General features: G+C 58.6%; 4 protein-coding genes across 7 annotated transcripts in view; 3 read left to right on the plus strand and 1 right to left on the minus strand.

Moving 5' to 3' along the window:
- On the plus strand, window positions 1-2,697 carry C3H22orf15 (chromosome 3 C22orf15 homolog). 3 transcript variants are annotated; one of them, XM_044241068.1, is made up of 6 exons: window positions 1-351; window positions 946-1,032; window positions 1,126-1,263; window positions 1,501-1,575; window positions 1,656-1,816; window positions 2,161-2,697. In XM_044241068.1, the coding sequence occupies exons 1-5, from the start codon at window positions 327-329 to the stop codon at window positions 1,793-1,795; spliced, it is 465 nt and encodes a 154-aa protein (XP_044097003.1). In that variant the 5' UTR covers window positions 1-326; the 3' UTR covers window positions 1,796-1,816; window positions 2,161-2,697. The 3 variants fall into 3 exon arrangements, with proteins under 3 accessions (XP_044097003.1, XP_044097001.1, XP_044097002.1); XM_044241066.1 differs by lacking the exon at window positions 1-351 and having other exon boundaries at window positions 455-1,032; XM_044241067.1 differs by lacking the exon at window positions 1-351 and having other exon boundaries at window positions 455-1,032; window positions 2,164-2,697.
- On the minus strand, window positions 2,694-4,679 carry CHCHD10 (coiled-coil-helix-coiled-coil-helix domain containing 10). Its single transcript, XM_044241069.1, has 4 exons — window positions 4,534-4,679; window positions 4,046-4,253; window positions 3,013-3,160; window positions 2,694-2,910 (listed from the first exon to the last, which is right to left on the minus strand). Exons 1-4 carry the CDS (start codon window positions 4,572-4,574, stop codon window positions 2,891-2,893), a joined length of 417 nt encoding a protein of 138 aa, XP_044097004.1. The 5' UTR covers window positions 4,575-4,679; the 3' UTR covers window positions 2,694-2,890.
- Window positions 4,680-7,046: 2,367 nt separating this feature from the next.
- MMP11 (matrix metallopeptidase 11) lies at window positions 7,047-17,350 on the plus strand. The gene is made up of 8 exons (XM_044243796.1): window positions 7,047-7,157; window positions 12,221-12,450; window positions 13,390-13,533; window positions 13,613-13,746; window positions 13,886-14,127; window positions 14,207-14,423; window positions 15,076-15,333; window positions 16,506-17,350. Exons 1-8 carry the CDS (start codon window positions 7,047-7,049, stop codon window positions 16,637-16,639), a joined length of 1,470 nt encoding a protein of 489 aa, XP_044099731.1. The 3' UTR covers window positions 16,640-17,350.
- Window positions 17,351-18,491: 1,141 nt separating this feature from the next.
- The window catches only part of SMARCB1 (SWI/SNF related, matrix associated, actin dependent regulator of chromatin, subfamily b, member 1), a 37,475-nt gene continuing 36,612 nt past the window's right edge, over window positions 18,492-19,354 (plus strand). For both annotated transcript variants that reach the window (XM_044243797.1, XM_044243798.1), the window contains exon 1: window positions 18,492-18,752. In XM_044243797.1, coding sequence (XP_044099732.1) covers window positions 18,660-18,752 — 93 coding nt within the window. In that variant the 5' untranslated portion in view covers window positions 18,492-18,659. The remainder of the gene's footprint in view (window positions 18,753-19,354) is intronic.

Raw genomic sequence — 19,354 nt, forward strand, 5'->3', positions numbered from 1 at the left:
GGCATTTCCTGCCTAGATGACTTGGCAGCTCCCACTGCCATGGAGACCAGCTTGGAAGCTGGGAGGGCCTCAGTCTCCTCAGGTTGCTCTGAACCAGCAGGCAAGAGGAAGAGGAAGCCAAAAGGACCCCTTTAGACTGGTAGAATCTAGACCTAAGGGTGGCCAAGCAAGGACCTAAGCCCGATCCGCCCACCCATTCCCCCCAAGACACACATTTCCTGGCAGTGCCATTCTCCCCATTAGATCTCAGCCCTAAATCCTTCTATAGCTGGAAAGTCAGATTGGGGGATCAAAGCCCCCACATCTGTCTCTTCTCTCCTACAGCCATGTTTATCAAAGTGATGTTTGGAGGTAAGTGGGGTCCCCTGTCCCTACAGATGGGTAGGGGGGTGGTACATTCAGAGGCTTGCTTCCCTCTGACCTGGGAGAGATTAGGGAGACAGTGTGGGGAAGGGGGATGCACTTGTGTAAGAGGACGGGGGAAGGTTAGGGAAACAGCTCTATGAGGAGACAGAGAGAGTGCTTGGAGTCTGTTGTGGGGCAACCCTGATGGCTGGGTCCTGGGGAATTCTCATGGCTCCTCTAGAGAACCAACTACCACGTCACCATGGGGTGTGTTGTTGAACTACACAATCTCTAATTCGGTGGGTGGTCAAGATTCCTGGCTCATCAGGCACCTAAAGTTCTGGCCACAGTTGCAGATTCAGTGGCAGGTGGGGCTGGGGTGGGAGGTGAGGTCCTGTGCAGAGGCAGCACTGCGTGCAGGAGACAGGAGCTGTGTGCCCTGGTCACTGAGACCTCAAGAGATGGATGGAGGAGGGTACAGGCTCAATAATGGAGCCCTATTCTCTGCTCTGGTTAGAGAAGGGATGGAAGAGAGACAGATGGTCCCAGACTGGGGGGAAGGCAGGGGTGGCATTCACTCACTTCTGCCCACCCCTACAGCTGGCTGCTGGGAGCTGGTGAACACCTGGTGCAGCCCCGTGACCCTCAGAGCCCACTTGAGGCAGAGGGGGCAGGTGCCCCCGAATGGTGAGGGGGCAGGGAGGGGTGCTGGGGAAGAGGGGCCAAGGGCCCCCCGGCAGAGATGCCAGCCCTGTCTTGCCTCCCTTTCTGCCTTCCCAGCGATCATTGCCCTCCTGGCTGAGGACGGGCACTTAGTGAGTCTGGATGAAGGACTGGAGGAGGAGGCATCCCCAGCCCCTTCCATGGGCAGCCCCCTGCTGCAGGAGCGTGGAACCTATGTCCTCGTGCAGATCTTCAGTAAGTGGGGCCCAAGATCTCCCCCTGGAGTTATGTTAGAATGAGGGAGGGGGGCAGCAGTTGAGACCACCCGAGGCCCTGGTCAGCCCCCCCACCTTTGGCCAGGACCTAGCCCTGACCCTTTCCATCCAATGCCTTGTCGGGAGGCCCCAGCCAGGCCCAGCAAACAGGTCCAGAGTGAGAGGTGCGGGTGCAAACTAGCAGGCTGGTCAGGAATTGGTCTTCCTCCCTCCACAGAGGGGGAGGGTGGGGCCCCCACCCGCTATGAGTCCCTCCTGGAGAACCTGGATGACCAGTATCCAGAGCTTGCAGGTGAGTGTCATGGTTGAGCCCCAGGGGGAGGGCGCACCTTTTCCCCAGCACCCATAAGTAGGGCTTCCTGGGCCTTCCAGAGGAGCTTCGCCACCTGTCAGGCCTACACCCTGCAAGTGATGGCCGGAAGAAGCGCACAAGCACTCGGCGTGGGCACCAGGAGCAAGGTTCCCTTTCAAGGCCACGAAGGATGGGCTCCCTGCCATCCAGGACCCGCTAGCTGGGGCCAGAAGCTGGCCAGGTAAGGAGGAGACACGGACACCTGGGGGGATGCTCACACCCAAAGTCCCAGGGGACAGGCTTATATGTGCCGATAGACCACAACCACCATCCCCTTTACCCTCCCAACTACACACACAAATACCAACAAGATAGAACATACTGGCCCAAAAGACATCCCTACCACTCCACTTGACTCTGAGTACCCAAGTTCAGGAACATCCTCCGTGGCCTGGAGATATCAAACAGAGCCTAGGACACAGTAGGTGCTCAAGGCAGGGCTGATGCACTCAATGAAGGCAGCAGCCCAGAGCACGTGATCGTGAGGTATGCCTTGGCTGTGCAGGGTCTGCTCGTCTGTTCCAGCAGGTCCTGTGATCTGGAACATCACAGCCAAGTGGCTGAGCAGGACTCCAATCCAAGGGGGATGGCCGTGACCTCTACCATGTGATCGTGCCCAAAGAGCCGCCCAGGGCCATTCTTGCAGAATCTGGACTTACGAAGAAGTTGCATCAGCCAGAGGGGCAAGGTCATGGAGTGGCTGTGAGGGCACCATGAGGGGGTGGCCCCCAAAATGTGGGTGCAGAGAAAGGGATCCAGAGGTAGAGACAAGGGTGAAGGGAGAGCAAGCAGCCCTGAGAGCAGAGGACAACAAAGAGGCTTATCCAGGGATTCCAGTCCCCAGAGTCAAATGCCCTTGGGGGTCCAGGCTAATACCTCACTCCTATCTGGGCTGTCCAAGGTCATCAGATTACAACAGCCCTCCTCCCCAGCCCCCACCCAGGATGTCAGCTTAAGGTAAAGCAATTCAACCGCACAAATGGACGTCCGGTGATGCTCTTTGACCCCCTCCCCCAGCAGACTCTCACCCCAGGCTACTGAGAGGGCACACAGCAGGCTACAGTCTAAAATAAACTCTTTTAATTGCACATCTGTGTCTCCGGTCATTTGCGGGGTGAGAAACCCCCTCCTCACTCCCAATCCCAGCTATGTGGGTACAATCTGACGTCATGGTCCAGCTGTCGGTGAAGGGGGGAGGGTGGGTGGGATAGTGCAGGGCTGGCTCATGGATCTGCACCGGTCTGCACCTGTCTCTTCAGGGCAGGGAGCTCAGACCTGCAGAGAGAGAGGGGTGGCACAGGCCAGTGGTCAGCCTGCAGGTACAACACAAGGGACTGTCCTTCCCACTCCAGCCTGGGTCAGGGGCTACCCGCTCACCGTGGTTGTATTTGCACTGCTTCAAAGCCTCGCTGAAGCCCTCACACAGGGACAGGTCACTTTGAGTGGTGGAGCAGTCCAGGAACTGCTTGATCTCGTAGGCGCAGGGCCCCATCTGCAGGGGCTGGGGGCCAGGCCGGGTGGGAGCCTAGAGTATGGCACAGGAGGCAGCAAAGTCGGCTCTAGGTTGGCACCCAGAAGTGGGCTCCAATGCTGGGGGCCGCCAGCCTCTCCCCACACCCCCAGCCCAGGTGCCCCTGGGCTCCCTGGCAGGCTGAGTGACTCAGGGGCCAGCCTGCCCTGTCTAGTCCCAGCTGCTCTGAGAATCAGGAGCCCACAGCCCTTTCAAACCAACTCAGCTGATGCTAGTGCCGGTATGGACAGCATTTTCCAATTCCCTCATAATGGGCTCACTGAGTAAGCAGGGCCTGAGAGATGGGAGAAGGCTCTAGAAAAGCTAAGCGTTGTGCTTGTACTCTTGGTGTATAAGCCCCACCCCCACAAGTAATAGCAGCTTACAGGCTCAGCCAAAGCAATCCTCATGACCCCTGACCCTGCCACTAAGCCACATTTGGCTCAGGACTAATGAGGTGCCCAGTAGGGCAACGGTGAACAGGAAATGGGGCTCAGACCTGCTGCTGGCTACCCCTTGCCCTTGGGATGTGGGAACTAGAGGGCAGAACCTGGGAATGGGGAGAGTGGGGGCTCAGAACTTCAACATCCCTCCACTAGGGTTAGGTTACCTTGAGCCACTCTCTGAATCGCTAAGGGCTTTGGTTTCCCCATTTTTAAAAGGCTGCTTGGTCCCTAGAAGTGTAGGGACCTTGGCCTCAGGAAAGGGGCTAGGAGAGCCTGCCTGTCATCAACAGGGGGCTAAAAGCAGAGAGAGGAAAAAGACCCTTCTTGGAAAAGTCCTGGGCCTGACGTAGCTCTGAAGGTGCCAGGGCACTTCTCGCTGGACATTCCAGCAGCTTCCTACTAGTGTGACCCTTATGGGAAGTCGGCCTCAGTTTTTCCTGAGCCCGCTGCTCACCTGCTGGGCGGCAGGCTGGGCAGGCTCTGAGCTCCCCCCGCTGAAGGCTCCGGTCAGGGCACTACCCACGACGTGTCCCACAGCCGAGCCCACGGCCACCCCAGCGGCCGTGGACGCCATCTGCGCCATCAAGCCGGGCTGGCCGGAGGAGGCGGGCGCCGGTGCAGGGGCCGAAGGCGGCGGGTGCGCGGGCGGGTGAACAGTGCGGCTGCGGGGTAGGGGGTAATTAAGTAGGGTTAATCGCGGCCGGACCCCTGAACTGGGGCCCCAAGGGCCCGCAGCTCCTGGACACGAACCCCGTCCTCCCCCTCCTCCCCTCTTCGCCCCGAGGGTGGGCGACCACCCTCTTAAGACACGCGGTTGCGGCACCCCGCCCCTCCCCCCACCAAGATGGCGCAGCAGCCGCCAAGGTCAAGCTATTGCGCCCTTGCGCGGGAGTGCCCACGTTTCCCTAGCCCCCTCCCCAACCGCTCCTGTCCCGCTGACACCTGGCTGGCCGGGCGGTCGTGCTTCGGCTCCCCCGGGGCATGATGGCGGTGAGACGCAACCAAGCGCAATCAGAGACGGCGACAGTGACAGCGGTTCTGTCTCGTGGACTAACGCGGCACCGCTAAACACTGCGGGCGCAAGGGGGCGGGGCCTAGAGGACACGCCTCCAGAGGGAGTGGCTGAGCGTGGGGCGGTGCTCACCTTCACGCGGGTCTCCGGGACCTGTCCCTTACAGCGTCACCTCGTCTCAATACCCTTCTTACTTGGCCGTGTTATCCTGCGCTCTCTGCGCCTGGCCCGAGCTGTGTGGGCCCTGGGCACTCGGGCCAATGCTGCAAAGTGCCGAGGGCTGACCCCGCGGTGATGGGCCAAGTCCCTTCAAAAACCACCTCTGAGGGCACCCGGGTGGCTCAGTCTTTAAGTGTCTGCCTTTGGCTGGGGTCATGATCCCAGGGTCCTGGCATAGAGTTCCACAATGGGCTTCCTGCTTGGCGGCAAGTCTGCTTCTCCCTTTCCCACTCCCCTCGTTTGTGTTCCCTCTCTCGCCGTCACTCTGTCAAATAAATAAAATCTTTAAAAAAAAAAAAAATCCACCACCGCGGAGCCCAGGGAGTGGAGTTGGTTGCTGTCCGATCGCCAGGGAAGAAATAGACAGGGAGGCGACCGGATGAAGCCAGCAAGGGAGGGGCACCAGGCGCCAGACAAGGCTTTGGTCCCCCCTCCTACGGACTGGGTTTACCCACTACGACTTGACCTCAGGGTCCCCGGCCGGGGAGGAGGGCAGCTGGGCTAGAGGGGAAGCGAGCTGGGAAGAAATACCCAAAAGAAGGCGTGGCGGGATTTTTTCCCAGAGCTCCCGCCAGGGGGCGCCCGGAGCCCCTCTTCGACTCCCTGGTTCAAGTGCATGGCAACCCTGCGAAGCCTTGCGCAGTACCCTCCTCGGGTAGGATGACCGCCCCCTCCGTTTCGCCCAGCACCCCGCCTGACACCCTAACCCGCAAAACGGACGCAGCGCCGGACACTGACAGCATTTACGGGACATACAAGCAGCATACCCATTCCAAAGGTGCCCAGAGGCGTTTGAATCCTGTGGCCTCCGGATTTTACCATCTTGGTTCCAGGCCAAGGGAAGGGTGGAGGCGCGGGTTTAGGACGCTTCCCAGCCCTTCAGGAACTTGAGGTTTATGTTTTTTTTTTTTCTGAGTGATTTCTCGGTGACCATATTATTACCCTTGGACTGAGAGGAGCTCTGATTTCTTTACCCTCCTCTATCACTGTCCCATGTGCTGTGGGGTGGGAGGTGGGTACAGGGCTTGTGGCACCAGGATTGTAGGGAGGATGAAATCACCCCAAGCAAAAGTGAGTCACTTTAAAGAAATAGATTGCTAACACTTGAGGTCTGTCTTCTCTTTCCTCTGTGGCGCCTTCCTGGAGAGGCTATGAGGACTCGCAGGACTGGGACCAGTAGGGAGGGGTTGAGTGGATCTGATTGCCCCCCTCTCCCTCTTTGACTCTTTCCCTTACTCGGCCCAGACCGGGCGCCCACAGTCTCACCTTGCAGCTTCTTAGGACCCTGCCTGGCAGGATGAGAGCCACAGCCTGGGTCTGGGCTGTACATGGTTGCCATTGATGGAGCAGATTGCCTTAGTGAAGTGACAAGGCCCCAGGTAATGAGAGCAGAGGATCCCTTCCAGAGTATGGACACCACCCTCTCCTTTGATTTTCACCTCCTTTCTCTCAGATCTCAGGGGTCTGACCCCTAGGGCCCCTGTGGAACAGGTTAGTCTCTTTGGCAGCTGGTGCCCCACTCAGACACCATCCCCCCACCTACCTCAGCCTGCTGATAGCACCCTCCCTCCCCACCCCTTCTCTTGCCTGCTGGTCTGGGAAAGCCTGATCTGGTCCCTTCCTCTTGGGCCCTCAGTTTTCCCATTTATAAATTGTAGTTCTGTTCCAAGCTGGGGGGTTGGCCAGCCTCCTCCTTATGCCTCATTTTCCCTTGAGACACATCCTGGTATCAGAAGGGCTGTTGTGGCATCTTCCAGATGGATCAGCTAAGGCTGTAAGGGGTAGAACTTGCCCATGGGAACAACCACCTGTCACAGGCTAGCAATAGGTCAGAGGTCAGGCCACCAGGGAGACCAGCTAGGGAAAGCCTTCCAAAGATGGGGGGTAGGGACCAGAAGGAGTAAAACCCAACTTCTCTCAGACTCCTCATAGCACAGCAGGGAAACTGAGGCCCGGAGTTGCGCCAGCTAGCTTCGGTCACCCAGCACTGGGCCTCAGAGACCTCAGGCTCCGCCCGACCCCTGGAAGGGCTGGGTCCCCGGCCCTCCGCCCCACCCGGGCCAGCCGCTCCCCGTCCACCTCCCCCACCCTGGCGGCGGCCACCACCGGGATAGTTTAGAACAAAAGGCACGAGGGGCGGGGCCAGGGCGGGCCGGAGGCGGGGCAGAGGCTATAAGGGGCGGTGGCCCGGCGCGGCCCAGCAGGCCCAGCAGCCCCGGGGCGGATGGCACGGGCCGCCGGGTTTCGTGGCGCGGTCCTGCGCGTCCTCCTGCTCCCGCTGCTGCTGTTGCTGCTCCCGCCGCCGCCGCTGCTGGCCCGGGCCCCGCAGCCCCTGGTGAGTGCCCGCCGCTGGTCGGCCGCTCCTCTCGGAGGGGGTGCCGGGCACGCGGGCTGGGCCCAGGGGCCGAACTGGACCCACGGGGGCGTCCGGGGTAGCCTGGAGAGGCCCATTACCCGAAATGCTTTCTGGGTTCCAGTGAACGTGAAAGATAGTGAGCTTTCCGTCCCTGGAGGTGTGCAAGTGGAGCCTATGCCGGGATCGCTCCGGCCGGTGAGGCGAGACTCTGCGCTAGACTAGCACGCCCCTTCCCAGCGTGGGGACCTGCTCCTCCGTGGCCGCAGCTGCAGATGCTGGGCTGTGTGCTGGGCCAGGTAGCAGAGGGAGTGGTTCCAGGGCCTCCTATTCATTGCGGGGACAAAGACTCAGGCTGGTGTCAGCCTCCAGGTGTGTGGCCTCCGTGAGCACACCTACACCCCTGCAATGAGCTGGAGCATTAAGGAAGAGCTGGGAAGGCAGCACTGCTCTGCGGCACATGGAGTCTGAGCCCGGAAGAAGTGGCACCACCTGGGCACCTACAAGTTTGGGAGGTGTGAAACCAGGACAGAATGAGCGTGAGAGCTCCAGGGAGGGTGTGTGTGTGTGTGTTCGTGCATGCGACAGAGAAAGAAGAGCCGAGAGTGGGCAGCAGAAACCCTGAGAAAGGAAAGAGATGGGGAGAGAAAGGGAAGAGAGAAGAACGGGTGATTAGGAGAAAAGATAGTCTGGGTGAGAGGGCAGCAGAGTGACCAGAGGAAGGGCAGTCACGGGATGTTGTGTGAGAGCCTGTGTGCCCAGCTGGAGCCTCAAGGGACCACTCACAAGGGTGGCCAGGCAGAGTGAGGGCAACTGCAGGCCCACAGGCCCCTTGGACCTCAGCTGGGGCATCCAGACAGCTCAGGCTGGGATGGGAGCATTAGCAGGTGTGACAGGCAGGAGTCGTGGGATGGTCTGGTGAGGCAGGAGATCTGACCAGCCAGGCCCCCTCTGTCCACTCACACCAGCTCTGCCCTGGCCAGTCTTGCCCCATCCTGGCTGGGAGCAAAAGAGGATAGGACGGGTAGGTTAGGGAGCGGGGGGCACCTCAGTCCAGAGGCTCTGCCTCTTCCCCAACCCCTCCCAGTCCCCTTGAGCTTGGGGCAGAGTCTGGAATCCCCATGGGTAGCCCCTGGGTTCAGGAGTTGGAGATCTGGTTTGAACCATGTGCCCTAGGTGAGTCCTGTTGTGTCTTTGGACCCCACCCCTCCATCTTGGTTGAGAGGGGGTGGATAACAGTGCCCACTGCCGGACACCTAGGATTAAATGAGGTCATGGGAGGAGAGGGCACAGCCAGTCATGCTGGACACACACTTGTCACCTGTGGCTGCCACTTTGATGCTCGTGCAGGGTCAGTCGGGGCCGGGTCTGAGCTGGGCTGTTGTCTATCACTCCGCAGATATGCAGGGAGCACTTGGGGTCGCTTTTGCCGTGTTTATCCGCAGGCTGCCGTGTCGGCAGGGCCAGGAAAGCTCTGTAAATATTTATCCACCCCAGTTCGCAGCTTTTAAGCTTGATGAAAGCCCCGCAGCCCTGTGGGACCGATGCTGTGTTCCCTCTTGGAGCCATTGGGGGAGGCGGGCAATAGAGGGACCTGCTTGTTGCCTGGTGTACGACTTGGGTGGGCTGCTTGATCTCTCTGAGCCTCACCTTAGAATGGTGTGGTGATGCTCCCCATTCTTTCCCACAGTCTGACCACATGCCCTCCCATCACGGTCACCTTCTGCTGACTGTAGAAGGCAGAGCTGTTATTAACAAGACCCCTTGGATCAATAGCAAACTGACACTCAGAGAGGGGCGAAACTAGCCGGTCTTACCCAGCAGTTTTTTGGTTTGGGGTCCTTTATCTCCCCTCTATGGGGTGCCTCCCATTTTTTAGATTAGAAGTTGACCCAGGTGCTGACCCCAAGCCTCTAGCTCAGCCAGGACAGGGAGTCACCTCAGAAGTTCCTCAAGTATGTTTGAAGCTATGGTTTGGTGCCCCCAAGAGGAAGGCGGGGGTGAATCAGCTCAGTGCCCACCACACGTCAATCCCAGGAGAGGCTCCTGATTGAGGAAAAGGAGAAGGGAAGGCATCAGAAAAAGAAATACCTCTCAGGAATGTGGGTTTTGGAGATAGGCCAAGAGTTGAAGAGGTAAGGGGAGAGGGCATGAGCCCCAGGTCTAGACCCAGCTCTTCTCTGACTTGCTATGTGACCCTGAGCAAAGTCCTTGACCTCTCTGGGCTCGTTTCTTCCTCTGAGAAATGTGCTGGTGCCTGCTCCACAACCCTTCCAGGGGTGTAGAAGAGGCCAGGCATGGTCGGTGCCTACCACCCCACCTCACTGAATCCCAGCAGCCTCGGAAGAACAAAGCACACCAATCTTAGGGATCAGCAAGGGGCTTTGTGCCAGGCCTTGCAGTTAAGGTGCCTGACCCTGGGCCAGAAAAGACTCAGAAAGATGAAGTGTGGGAGGTCTGCAGGTCAGGGAGCACGTGTCCCATTCCAGTAATGAGGAAACTGAAGCCAAGAGCCATTAAATGATAGGCTCCAAACCCCAAATACTGGAAAGGAAACCTTGATTCTAGCACCTCCTGCTCACTCACTCCAAGACCAGTGAGTGTGACATGGACAATGAGCCCGAGCCTCTGGCTTTGAGGGAGATGCTGCACCAGTCCCTCTTCTCTGGGCCTGCTGGCTCCCTGCTGCTAGGTGCAATTCCTGTTTATGATTTGGTCTGAGAACTATGGGGGAGCTGGCCCCCAGGCGAGTGCTGGGAGCTGTAGCACAGTTGGGGAGAGCAGGTATCTAAGTGTGGGAGGGGAAGGCCCACAAGGCCAAGGAGCTGGGCCAGGGAAGAGGCTACAGTAGGCAATATAGAAGAAGGTTATTTAAAGCCGTCTGCTATGGTGCCATCCTCAACGGACAGAGAAGTCACAGCTAAAAGAGGGAAGAGACGTCCTTCCAGGGTGACCGTGACATAGGACTGGGCCTATGTCATTGGGCCTATCTCAGACTGTGGCTCTTTCTGTTGGACTGAGAGTACTATGTTCCAGGGGTCTGGGCACAGATCTAGAGCTTCATGAGGACAAGAGAGGAAGGGATGGTGTGTGTGTTCATTACTCACCCTCACTACATGGCCCGCTGCTCCAGTCCTCACGGGAGGGCAGAGAAGATCAGAGAATTCTGAACAGAGCTGTGAAGAGACCTGGTAGGCTGGGCTCTGGGCTCTAGGCTCCCAGGGAATAACCCAGTCTTGCCCGTTCCAGGGTTGGGGGAAGGAATCTGTTTATCCAGAAAGTCAAAGGGGGCAGTATGGGGAAGAGAAGGGGCAGGCTCCCATGGCTAGGCACACAGACCTGGGATCCACATCTGCAGCGTGAGACCTTGCATGTGTATCTTCCCCATCTTACTGGGGATGTTGGGGTGGAGGTTCAGTGAGCTGATGGGGGCCCTGGAAAGTAGCAGGTGCTTAATAATTTTCCCACTCCTTCTCTACTGTCACTAAGGTGAGGCCAGCCTGGATCCCTCCTCCAGGGGAAGGGTGGCTCCAGCTTGAAGAATACAGCCAGGTAGCAGGTAGGGAGTGGGTTATGAGCACAGAGAGCCTACCACCTGCCAGCTATTCCCCGGGGCAAATTGCTTAACTGCTCTGGGCTCTGTTTTCTCATCTGAGAAATGGGCGATGAGGACAGTGGAGTTAGTGAGAGATCCCACACAGGGATAAGAGCATGTCTGTGAACTGTTGGCGGGGTCCAAGTCTAGATACATGTGGACTGCAAATGAGAAGTACTTACCTAGCAATAAGTCCAGTAGTGACGGAAACCTATAAGCCAGTGAGGCTGGGCTCTGCCAGAGAACTAACAAACCATTCAGGAAGCAAGCTCTGAAATTAGAAAGCTGGTCTGAAATTAGAAAGGCTTCTTCTCATACTCCAGGTGGCTGTGGCCTCTGGGTGTTCAGAAGACCCCTTCCTAATGGGGTGTTCTTGGGGTTGAGTCTGGGTGGCTCTTGAATTATTGGTAGCTCTGGAATTGGGAGACTGGGGGTGCTGGGCGTCAGAGTCCTGGGACGCCTAGAGCCTTGGGAGAGCTGCCAGAGGCTAAGGGCGAGGGTGGAGCCTGGGTGGCCTGGCTCCCACCCCAAATATGGCTGTGGGGAGGCCCTAGCCTCCCGCCCAGACCTGTCAGCCCTAACACTTAGTCCTTAACAAACAGCATGGCTCTGTGCTAGCCTCCCCTTTGCCTGGGACACCAGAGTCTGTACCTGGCCCTGCCTGTGCCCTTGCTGGGTGACCTTAAAGGGTCTCCCAACTTCCCGGAGCTTCTGCTGTTTTTAAGGCATGAGAACTGTGACCTCCCCCCTACCCCCGCCCTGACCGACCCTGGAGGTTGCACAGGGTGGGAGCTCCAGGTTAGAATTCAACACCCATCTGTGGTGCCAGGGCTCCAGCATGGCAGGGTTGGGTGGGGGCTGGGCAACTGATAATGATCTGTTTCCCCCTGCCCACACATGGATCGCCACTGGGGAGGTATTCGCCCCATTTTTCAGGTGAGCACATCAAGGCTGCGCTGCAGGGCTACAGCTCTTCTACACTGGGGAGTGGTGGTGGTGGGTGTCGGAACCCATTCACCTAACTGGAGAGGGCAGAGTTGGTGGGGCTTGGCGGGGAGGCTGGAAGAAAGGAAAGAGAAAAAGTGGGGGCCAGTTGGTGGAGCAGGAAGAGCTTTCCTGGCCTTTCCTTGAAAGCTTTGTAAGATCTATTCCTGGGTAAGTGTGGAGAGTCAGGCGCCTTACTGTAGTAGTCAGTAGACCTTACTGGCCCAGGGGGCTGGATTGGCAGCCCAGGCCCTCCCGTAGTGGGCAGGAAGGCAGCAGGGTGCCTTGGAACAAATCTCAGCAAATCTGAGCCTGTCCATGCCGAAGGGCCCTGCTGTGCGATGACTTGTCCCCCTCACCCTCAGTTTGCCCATCCATTAAGTGGGCTGGGGCTGCACATGGGTATGCTGATGGGTCGGGAGGACCCAGGGCCTGATTAAGCCTTGCCGTCCTATCTCCTGTCCAGGATGCACACCGCCGCCACCCTCTGAGGAAGGGGTCACAGCCCTGGCATGAAGCCGCTTCCGGCAGCCTGGCACCTGCCCCTACTGCCCAGGAGAGTCCCCGGCCTGCCAGCAGTCCCAGACCCCCCCGCTGCGGTGTGCCTGACCCGCCTGATGGGTTGAGCGCCCGCAACCGACAAAAGCGGTTCGTGCTGTCAGGCGGGCGCTGGGAAAAAACGGACCTCACCTACAGGTAGGGGCCAGTGGCCATGCAAGCAGATTCTAGACGTCTCCACAAACCTGCGTGTCTGTGTGGGAACAGCCACCCTCTTCTGTTTCTTGATACACGTGCTGGAGCTAGATCTCTGTGGTTAACAGGCCTTTGTGTCCACTGACCCCCGAGTCATCCGTGGACTGACTGACTCCCTGAACCCCAACTTAGATGCATACACAGGCAGCACTCTATATGGCCATGCCTGCCCGCGGAGGGGGCCGTAGCTCTGTCAACACTGGAAAAGGCTACAGCTGGTGGCTCCCTTGACATGCAGGGGGGTGGCCTTCCATCACCCAGGCAACCTCTAGTGGGGACCTAGAAAGTGCCGGGCCCTGGGATTTTGTGGTAGTTGGAAGAGACGTGGCCTATCCTCTCGGGGAGCTAGGCATTAGCTATGTCATTGTTCAGACCTATGATGAGAGCTTGGAGTCCATGCGGGTGGGAACCATGGTGAGCGAGCAGGACAGGTAACCTGGGCAATGATGCAGAAGCTGAGGCTTCTCCTGTAGGTGACGTGGGGAGTTGCCCTGGGACAGAAGACACATGAAGGATGATGGTGTCACACAGATCAGAGCTCAGAAATGTCCTGGGTGGGGAGCTAAAACCAAGTTGGGGGCCAGAGGCTGGGGTCCCCTCCCCACAGCAAGTGGCACAGTCAGGTCTAGAAAGTGGGTCCTGGGGCTCCTCCTGGTTCTGCGTTCTTTCCACCAAATGCAGACACCTGTGTGCACCAAAGGACATACAAACCCTTACAAAGATGTTGCTCTGTGGAAGAGGGATCACAGCTGAGGCCCAGAGCACACCTGACTTGTGTCCCCCCTGCATGCCTCCCCGCTGAGCACCCAGGGGCAACTCCTGGCCCATCAGCCAGCAGGGAGCTGTCCCAAGCGAGGCCCAGGCCCCTCCTCCTCCCCCCAGGATCCTCCGGTTCCCATGGCAGCTGGTGCGGGAGCAGGTGCGGCAGACGGTAGCAGAGGCCCTGCAGGTGTGGAGCGAGGTGACACCACTCACCTTCACCGAGGTGCATGAGGGCCACGCTGACATCACAATCGACTTCACCAGGTGAACCAGTGGCCTGAGAACCCACAGGGAGCTCACCCCACCTATCAGCGGCAGCTGACTCTGCCCCACCCACCCATAGGTACTGGCATGGGGACAACCTGCCATTTGATGGGCCCGGGGGAATCCTGGCTCATGCCTTTTTCCCCAAGACCCACCGAGAAGGAGATGTCCACTTCGACTACGACGAGACCTGGACTATCGGGAACAATCAGGGTATGGGCTAGGGACCCCCTTTCCAGCTGGGGCAAGTGAAGACCATAGCCAATGGGGACAAGTCCTTGTGCTGGGCTCTGGAGCCTGGGTATCTTGCAGCAGGAAGTTTGGGGATTGCTGGGCTATCTCCCTTTTCCAGGCACAGACCTCCTGCAGGTGGCAGCCCATGAATTTGGCCATGTGCTGGGGCTGCAGCACACGACGGCTGCTAAGGCACTTATGTCCCCCTTCTACACCTTCCGCTATCCGCTGAGCCTCAGTCCAGATGACCGCAGGGGCATTCAGCACCTCTACGGGCGACCACGGCCAGCCCCCACCTCCAGGCCCCCAGCTGTGGGCCCCCAGGCTGGGGTGGACACCAACGAGATTGCCCCACTGGAGGTGAGGCCCTGTTCCCAGCTCCCTTCACCCTCCATGGTTCCGATGCGGGCTCTTTCTCAGCCCCTCTCTCCCGCACTAGACGGAAGCCCCGCCGGATGCCTGCGAGGCCACCTTTGATGCGGTCTCTACCATCCGTGGCGAGCTCTTCTTCTTCAAGGCGGGCTTTGTGTGGCGGCTGCGTGGGGGCCGGCTGCAGCCTGGCTACCCGGCCCTGGCTTCTCGCCACTGGCAGGGACTGCCCAGCCCCGTGGATGCAGCCTTTGAAGATGCCCAGGGCCACATCTGGTTCTTCCAAGGTGAGGGGGACTGGGGTTTCTGCTCAGGAGACTTCTGGGAGCCGGGAGCATCATGGCCAAGGAGAGGGCCGGCCAGCCAACCAGCCAGAGTGCCCTGAGGGTGGTTATGGGTGACTAGCATGCCTGCCCTAGAGATGAGGTCTCTGGGGAGTAGATGGGGGGCAGTGTCGCCTGAGGGCCCAGTGTAGAAAAGGCAGAGCAGGGATTTGATCTGGTTCTGGCAACCCCAGACCCTGTGCTGTAACTTTCACCTGGGAGAGACAGGAGCCTGGAACATTCTAGGTGGCAGGGACTTCAGCCACAGAGGCTCAAGCCTGCTGCGGCAAGGGTGGGGCCCAGGGACTGGTCAGAAGTGCTTGCCACAGGTAGCTAAATGCCAGGGGAAGGAGTGGGAGCTCAGGAGGCCTCCTTCCTATTTAGAAGGACCTTCCCCACATGGTACCTCCAGAGCATGCAGCACCTCAGCTTATCCCCACTGGCTCTAACTTCCCTCTGGGGATAAGGGTGTCAAATGGGATTACTGGCCTGAGTGTTCTATGGACAAGGAAACTGAGGCTGGGGGAGGTCTGTGGCAGTGGTGGTGGCCACGTGGGTCCACACTGGCCGGGCACAGCCGTCGGGCAGCTCCACTGCAACCTCCCCTCTCCGGCAGGTGCTCAATACTGGGTGTACAACGGTGAGAAGCCAGTCTTGGGCCCTGCACCCATCTCTGAGCTGGGCCTGCTGGGGTCACCCATCCAGGCCGCCTTGGCCTGGGGCCCTGAGAAGAACAAGATCTACTTCTTCGGTGGCGGAGACTACTGGCGCTTCCACCTCAGCACCGGCCGGGTAGACAGCCCTGTGCCCCGCAGGGCCACTGACTGGCGAGGGGTGCCCCCAGAGATCGACGCCGCCTTCCGGGATGCTGATGGTGCGTTGGGGTGGAGTGGCTGGCTGGTACGAGTAGTGCCAGAGCCGCACTTCCCCCGCAGCAGTTGCCTGGGCATTAGCTCCTCATCACAGGTCCTCTGTCCAGGGCTTTCCCCATCCACCCTCTTCCTTGCACCAGGGCAGTGCTCTGCCCCCATGCTGCAGATGGGAAGCTGAGGGTCAGAGTCATAATTCGGAAAATAATAACTGCTGCATGCTGAGGACTGATGATGTTCTGGGCACGGTGCTAAACTCCGGGTGTGTCTCCTGCAGTTCTCAGAGCAGCCCTCTGACCTAACTCTTTCTTTCTTTCTTTAAGAGTTTATTTATTTGACACAGAGATCACAAGTAGGCAGAGAGGCAAGCAGATAGAGAGGAAGGGAAGCAGGCTCCCCGCTGAGCAGAGAGCCCGATTTGGGGTTCAATCCCAGGACCCTGGGATCATGACCTGAGCTGAAGGCAGAGGCTTTAACCCACTGAGCCACCCAGGCACCCCGACCTAACACTTTTTACAAAGCCAGTTTTCAGAGGGGCAAACAGATGTTCAGGTGATGAGGTCCCTAACTGTGCCTCTCAGGTGGATCATGGGGAGCCAAGCCTCCCACCCAGGCAGTCCCTGCTGCTTAGCATGGAACCACCGGGCTGGCTTCTCACAATCTCAAAGGACTAGAGCAGGACTGATGTTCATTCCACTACTTTCTCCCCTGTACTCTCAAGCTTGCTTCTGTGCTGTCCTACCTCGGGACCTGCTGGCAGAGCTATCCTGTGGTGGCTCTGGGGCTCTCGGTCACCCGCATTGGTACACCTTGCCTCAGGACATCTGCCTATAGTCACTGGCAGGTATAGGAATAGACTGACATGGCAGGGAGGGGATTGGTGGTGTCTGGAGAAGGGAGGGAGACTTGCTTTCCTGAGAGGTAGGGTTTGAGTTTCTGAGACTCCAGGCATCTGTGAAGCTGGACAATAGTCCAGCTCAGACCTGGGGAAAGTAGGATTCTTAAGGATGGAAGGTTCTGGAATGGCCATGCTGGGACCTGCAGGTTTCAAGGAGTGCAACAGTGGTCAAGCCCTGGCAATCTGACCTCCCCCTTTGCCTAGACCTGGACACATTCTGACTGGCAGCTGCAGGGCCCAGTGTCTACCCATGCCAGCGTGACCCTCCTCTCTCCTCAGGCTATGCCTACTTTCTACGTGGTCGCCTCTATTGGAAGTTCGACCCTGTGAAGGTGAAGGCCTTGGAGGGCTTCCCCCGCCTCGTGGGCCCTGACTTCTTCGGCTGTACCGAGCCTGCCAACACTTTCCGCTAACCTCGACTTCAATGCTCTCAGGGCTCCTGACCCCTGCCAGACCACTGGTCTGGGGTAGAGACCAGTGGCCATCTTTGTGGCTGTGGGTACAGGCACAGGATGGAACCCGTGTTTCCTCAGGGGGGCTGGGGGTGCAGGGAGGGCCATGCAGGTCATGGTCACCTGCCAGCAACTGTCTCAGACTGGGCAAGGAGACTCTGGTGTTACTTGAGGGTGACAGTGGTCTTGGGCCAGCCCCACCCAACCTGTGCAGGTCACATTCAAACCCTGCTGCCCTCAGTCTCCATCCCTGTCCCTCAGGTTAGCACCTCAGCAGGGCTGGGGAGCTGAAGCCCTCATTCTGTCCCTGCTGTGAGGTCCCTGCAGGGTGCTGGCATGTGGTGGGGGAGCATTCTGCCTTTTCCTGAGAGGTCAGCTCTGGGTAGGTGTTTGGAACTGGCTGCCTTCTAGCTGATGATCCTAGTGATGTGTTCCCCAGGATCCAGGTCAAAAGGTCCAGAGTCAGCTTGGGGCGGGGTGGGGGTGTTTCCTGCTGGAGACCCTGGGCCCCGGAAGCCCCAACATACCTCAATCCTGGCTTGGGCTAGATCCTTCCCAGCCCTCATTCCAGCACTGGGACCCTCTGAAGTCATGTAAATGTGTGTACAGCGTGTACAAAGCCTTTTTTTTCTTTTTCTACTGAGTACTGTTATTAAATATGGTTATTTTCTACTTGCGTGCCTGAGTTCTTTCTGTAACTATGAGGCCAGGAGGGGAAAAGAGCTGGGGAGGTGGGAGCCTCCTGTCTTAGGAACCAGGGTCACAGCCTACTCCATCCACGCACCCACCCAAGCTTCTGCCCTTGGGGACCAACGCAATGCCTAGGGCTTCTCTTGCTCCATTCCTTCATTTTGTCTGGCTGGACACCTGGAGTGGCTTTGCAATTGATTCTAGGCTTCCCCACTGGCCCCTTGGGGCATCCTCCACCAAGTGGTGGTCACTTTATCTGATCCTGTCCCACCCTAGCCCCGCTCCTCTAATACTACGTTTCGCACTGCTGTCTTTGAGAACAAAACTCAATGGTTAGCACAACTGATTCCCACCCAACTCTGAAGGGTCACCTTGCCAGGCCAGCCAGCCTCACCTATCACAACTGCAATTGTATTAGACTGAACCACGTGAAATTGTCAGTGGTGGGCTGTTCTTGACCTGCTGCGTTGTGCAGCCAGACACAAGGAAGCTTTGATGCTTTCAACAGTGTTAGCTCCACTCCCAGCTGTAAGCTCTGCAGGCCAAGGCTATCGAATTTCGCTCACCACCCCACAGCTGCGCCTGTTGTAGTCACAAAGTGCAGAGTTAAGGAAGGAATGGAGAAGTTTGCCAGCCAAACCAAATACCACCTGGGCCTTGGAATGCTGCCAAGCCTGGGGAAAATTTGCCCATGCCACTCCCCCACCCAGTGTTGTCATTCCACCCATCTCCACAGCCGCAGGCACAGCTGTGGGCCCGGAAATAGGGTATCTGTTCTTAGGATCCTCTTATCTACTCAACTACACTGGGTTTTTCTGGGTGGGGAAACTGAGGCACAGATAGCTCTGGCCTCAGGCCCCACTTCATTCCTCCTCCACTGAACGGAGTCCTACTCCCAGAAGTGAGGCTGGGAAAACCACCGCTTGAGTCAGGGCCTCGGCTGCTATTTCTGTCCCTGAGAAGTTCTGCCGGGTACCTCTACTTGGGAAGCAGCCTGGAGGAAAAACCGGTCATGGCTCCTTTAAAGGGCCCGAGGGGGCGCGCCCCGGCCTTTTGTTTGGGCGGCGGCGGCGGCGCGCGCGTCAGCGTCAACGCCCCGCGCATGCGCACTGAGGGCGGCCTGGTCGTCGTCTGCGGCGGCGGCTGAGGACCCCGGCGGCGGCACGAACCCTGTATCGGCCCGCTTGTCGCCTCCCGGCCTCGGTTCTCCTCAGCTCGGCACGCCCCGGCTCCTCCTCAGTCCTCCCGATCCCTCGCAGCCCGGCCCTGGCCGCCCGCCTCCGCCGCCGCAATGATGATGATGGCGCTGAGCAAGACCTTCGGGCAGAAGCCTGTCAAGTTCCAACTGGAGGACGATGGCGAGTTCTACATGATCGGCTCTGAGGTAGCCCGCGGCGCGTTCTCGTCCTCCGGCTCCGGCCCAGCGGGAGCCTCGGGGCGGGTCTGCGCGCCGGGAACGCGCATCTCCATTCATCGCGGTGGGCGGGCGCGCGCGGGGGGGGGGACCCGTAGGAAGGAGCGGGGCGGGGCCTGTTTGACTCCGCCCCGCGCACCTTCTCGTTCGGGGTTCGCTTACTCTGTTAGCTAGGGTGAGGGGCGCGCAGGGTGAGGGGCGGCCAGGGCTTAGGGCACCACGAGGAGCCACTGGTTCCGCCCTGAGTTGGTACAACTCCAGGCAGCCGCGGAGAAACAGGATGTTTCGGTTAGCCCCTGGGGCGCCTGGGGGAGTGATTTTGAAAGTTTCACATGCATCCCTCCTCCATTGCTGCATCTGGAATCCCGAAATTGCAGGTTGGAAACGGGGCTCACTGATGTTTCATGCCTCATTGTGTTGGTTACTTTTATTCACCAATGAGAAAATAGGGAGGAGGATGCTTGCTTTTGCGTGGATGAGGCCCCAGTCCCTGAGCTAGATCAATCAACAGTTCCGAAGAAATTGACACTTGGACTATCCTGAACTTAATTTGAATTTTCAGGGAGAGATTC

Source organism: Neovison vison, chromosome 3 (assembly GCF_020171115.1).
Source record: "Neovison vison isolate M4711 chromosome 3, ASM_NN_V1, whole genome shotgun sequence".
Classification (NCBI taxonomy): domain Eukaryota; kingdom Metazoa; phylum Chordata; class Mammalia; order Carnivora; family Mustelidae; genus Neogale; species Neogale vison.

What these genes read in the sequence shown, in the direction of transcription:
- C3H22orf15 (XM_044241066.1), top strand. Translation starts at nt 807, where the DNA reads ATGGATGGAGGAGGGTACAGGCTCAATAATGGAGCCCTATTCTCTGCT. An exon ending in GGGGCAGGTGCCCCCGAATG is followed by an intron (nt 1,033 to 1,125) that starts GTGAGGGGGCAG and finishes CTGCCTTCCCAG; the next exon opens with CGATCATTGCCCTCCTGGCT. An exon ending in CCAGTATCCAGAGCTTGCAG is followed by an intron (nt 1,576 to 1,655) that starts GTGAGTGTCATG and finishes TGGGCCTTCCAG; the next exon opens with AGGAGCTTCGCCACCTGTCA.
- CHCHD10 (XM_044241069.1), bottom strand. Translation starts at nt 4,574, where the DNA reads ATGCCCCGGGGGAGCCGAAGCACGACCGCCCGGCCAGCCAG. An exon ending in CCCAGCCTGCCGCCCAGCAG is followed by an intron (nt 3,161 to 4,045) that starts GTGAGCAGCGGG and finishes GCCATACTCTAG; the next exon opens with GCTCCCACCCGGCCTGGCCC. An exon ending in GCAGTGCAAATACAACCACG is followed by an intron (nt 2,911 to 3,012) that starts GTGAGCGGGTAG and finishes CTCTCTCTGCAG; the next exon opens with GTCTGAGCTCCCTGCCCTGA.
- MMP11 (XM_044243796.1), top strand. Translation starts at nt 7,047, where the DNA reads ATGGCACGGGCCGCCGGGTTTCGTGGCGCGGTCCTGCGCGTCCTCCTG. An exon ending in ATCACAATCGACTTCACCAG is followed by an intron (nt 13,534 to 13,612) that starts GTGAACCAGTGG and finishes ACCCACCCATAG; the next exon opens with GTACTGGCATGGGGACAACC. An exon ending in GACTATCGGGAACAATCAGG is followed by an intron (nt 13,747 to 13,885) that starts GTATGGGCTAGG and finishes TCCCTTTTCCAG; the next exon opens with GCACAGACCTCCTGCAGGTG.